Source organism: Hakea prostrata, chromosome 10 (assembly GCF_041222555.1).
Source record: "Hakea prostrata isolate BN-2017 chromosome 10, UWA_Hpros_2, whole genome shotgun sequence".
Classification (NCBI taxonomy): domain Eukaryota; kingdom Viridiplantae; phylum Streptophyta; class Magnoliopsida; order Proteales; family Proteaceae; genus Hakea; species Hakea prostrata.
This window is the reverse complement of record NC_142609.1, coordinates 14745173-14746986: the sequence shown is the minus strand read 5'-3', so window position 1 is coordinate 14746986 and position 1814 is coordinate 14745173. Positions and strand designations below refer to the sequence as shown.

Here is a 1814-nt window from a genome sequence, read left to right as displayed (position 1 = left end):
ATGATATCTTCCTACTCTCTTTGCAACAGAGAGCACGAGTGTTCTCCTACTTGAGCTCCAGCTTCTTCTTCCTTGAATCCAATATTAACTTGATCGTTAGAGATGGATTGCTGATCATAGTAATCGGCTCCGTGTCTTGATGGTTTCTGTTTAGTTGTTTACAGAGTGAGAGCAGATCCAGCTAAAGGAAGATCTGAGAACCCGTTCCAATAGCCAATTTGATCTGATTCGAGTTGCAAAGTGTTGGATCTGCAAAATCAACCTCAAAGGGAGGTCAACCTCATAGGGAGGTTTTGCATTAACACCTACAAATGTAATATGCTATGTCACATGTAAAGTTGAAAATGACCCAGCTATATGGTGGAAAATAGTTACAATAAAGATATTTCAAGAACCCGTAAAATGACATTGTATGATCTCACCCAAAGTAGAAGTTGGGAAACCTTAGAATCTCAATCATACCGTGCAAGAAAACTGTTAGGGATATAAGTAAGCTTTATATCCTTTTCAGTTTCTCTTTGCTTTGTTCTTTCTCTTTTTTTTTCTTTTTCCCCTCTCCGCTTCCTATTCGTCTTATCTTTTCTTGATTCTTCTTCAATATAATTTAGGAATGAGAGAATGCTAGAAGGGTCTGGACTTCTGGAATAGGTGAAAATGACATGTACAAGCTAGTGTATGGTCATATATTTGTCCTTTTTATTACTTTAGCAATTTTTTATTCTTATCTCATGTTATTATATTCTGATCAGAGACGGGATCGTTATCTTCCAACTTGATCTTGTCTATCTGGAAACATCAACATCTCCCTCAAACCAACCTGAAACACTCTAAACAATGCTTCTGCTTCCCTATAAATACCATTCTGATCTCTTCGTCCATGTAACAGAAGACTTTCCTGCAATAACCTGTAGATTTTCTGTTTTCTGTCATTGTTGTGTTATCGTTTCTCAGTTCTTTTTAGAAGAGGAAAGATGTCTCTGATCCCAAGTTTCTTTGGTGGTCGAAGAACCAACGTGTTCGATCCCTTCTCTCTTGACACATGGGATCCATTCTTGGACTTCCCCTTGGCCGCTCGTCCTCAGGTAAATGGTCAAACTGAAGCATTTGTTAACGCCCGGATCGACTGGAAAGAGACCCCTGAAGCCCATATTTTCAAGGCTGATCTTCCTGGGCTGAAAAAGGATGAAGTGAAAGTGGAAGTAGATGAAGATAGAGTGTTGCAGATCAGTGGAGAGAGGAGCAAAGAAAAGGAAGAGAAGACTGATAAGTGGCATCGTGTGGAACGCAGCAGTGGGAAGTTTCTCCGCCGGTTCAGGTTGCCTGAGAATGCCAAGATGGATCGGGTGAAGGCAGCAATGGAGAATGGGGTGCTCACTGTGACTGTTCCTAAGGAAGAAGTGAAGAAGCCTGAGGTTAAAGCCATTGATATCTCTGGCTGAAATCACGAGAACTGAAAGAATAATATTCTTGTTTGTGCTTTGGCTTGATGGGATTGCACTTTGTTTGTGTTTTGGCTTGATGAGATTGCAATAGTCAAGAATAATTTGAAAAAAAATAAAAAACTTTGTTGGCAAGCTCGATTTACTGAAGCTCACTGAAGCTGGTTGTTCGTTGTTCTTGTTTTGTGAGTTTGATGGTTAATAAGAGCCATGGTTTGCTCTTAAGATATGAACGTTATATGCCTTTCGGCTTTCTTATGTATGAATCTTGTCAGGGAGAGCTGCTCTCAGTTTGATGCAGATCTGTTGTGATGGTTTATGAGACTTTTGAGGGAAGTAAGGAAAATTACACAAATTTCCCTCTTTCTTTTGCAG

General features: G+C 39.8%; 1 protein-coding gene across 1 annotated transcript; it reads left to right on the top strand.

The window, feature by feature from the left end:
• Positions 1–956: 956 nt before the first annotated feature.
• Positions 957–1439, top strand: LOC149002109 (18.2 kDa class I heat shock protein-like). Its single transcript, XM_089136625.1, has one exon. It carries the CDS (start codon positions 972–974, stop codon positions 1437–1439), a length of 468 nt encoding a protein of 155 aa, XP_088992751.1. The 5' UTR covers positions 957–971.
• The last annotated feature ends 375 nt before the right edge of the window (positions 1440–1814 follow it).

Bases quoted from the DNA above. Each gene is read 5' to 3' on its own strand.
- LOC149002109 (XM_089136625.1), top strand. From the start codon at position 972: ATGTCTCTGATCCCAAGTTTCTTTGGTGGTCGAAGAACCAACGTGTTC.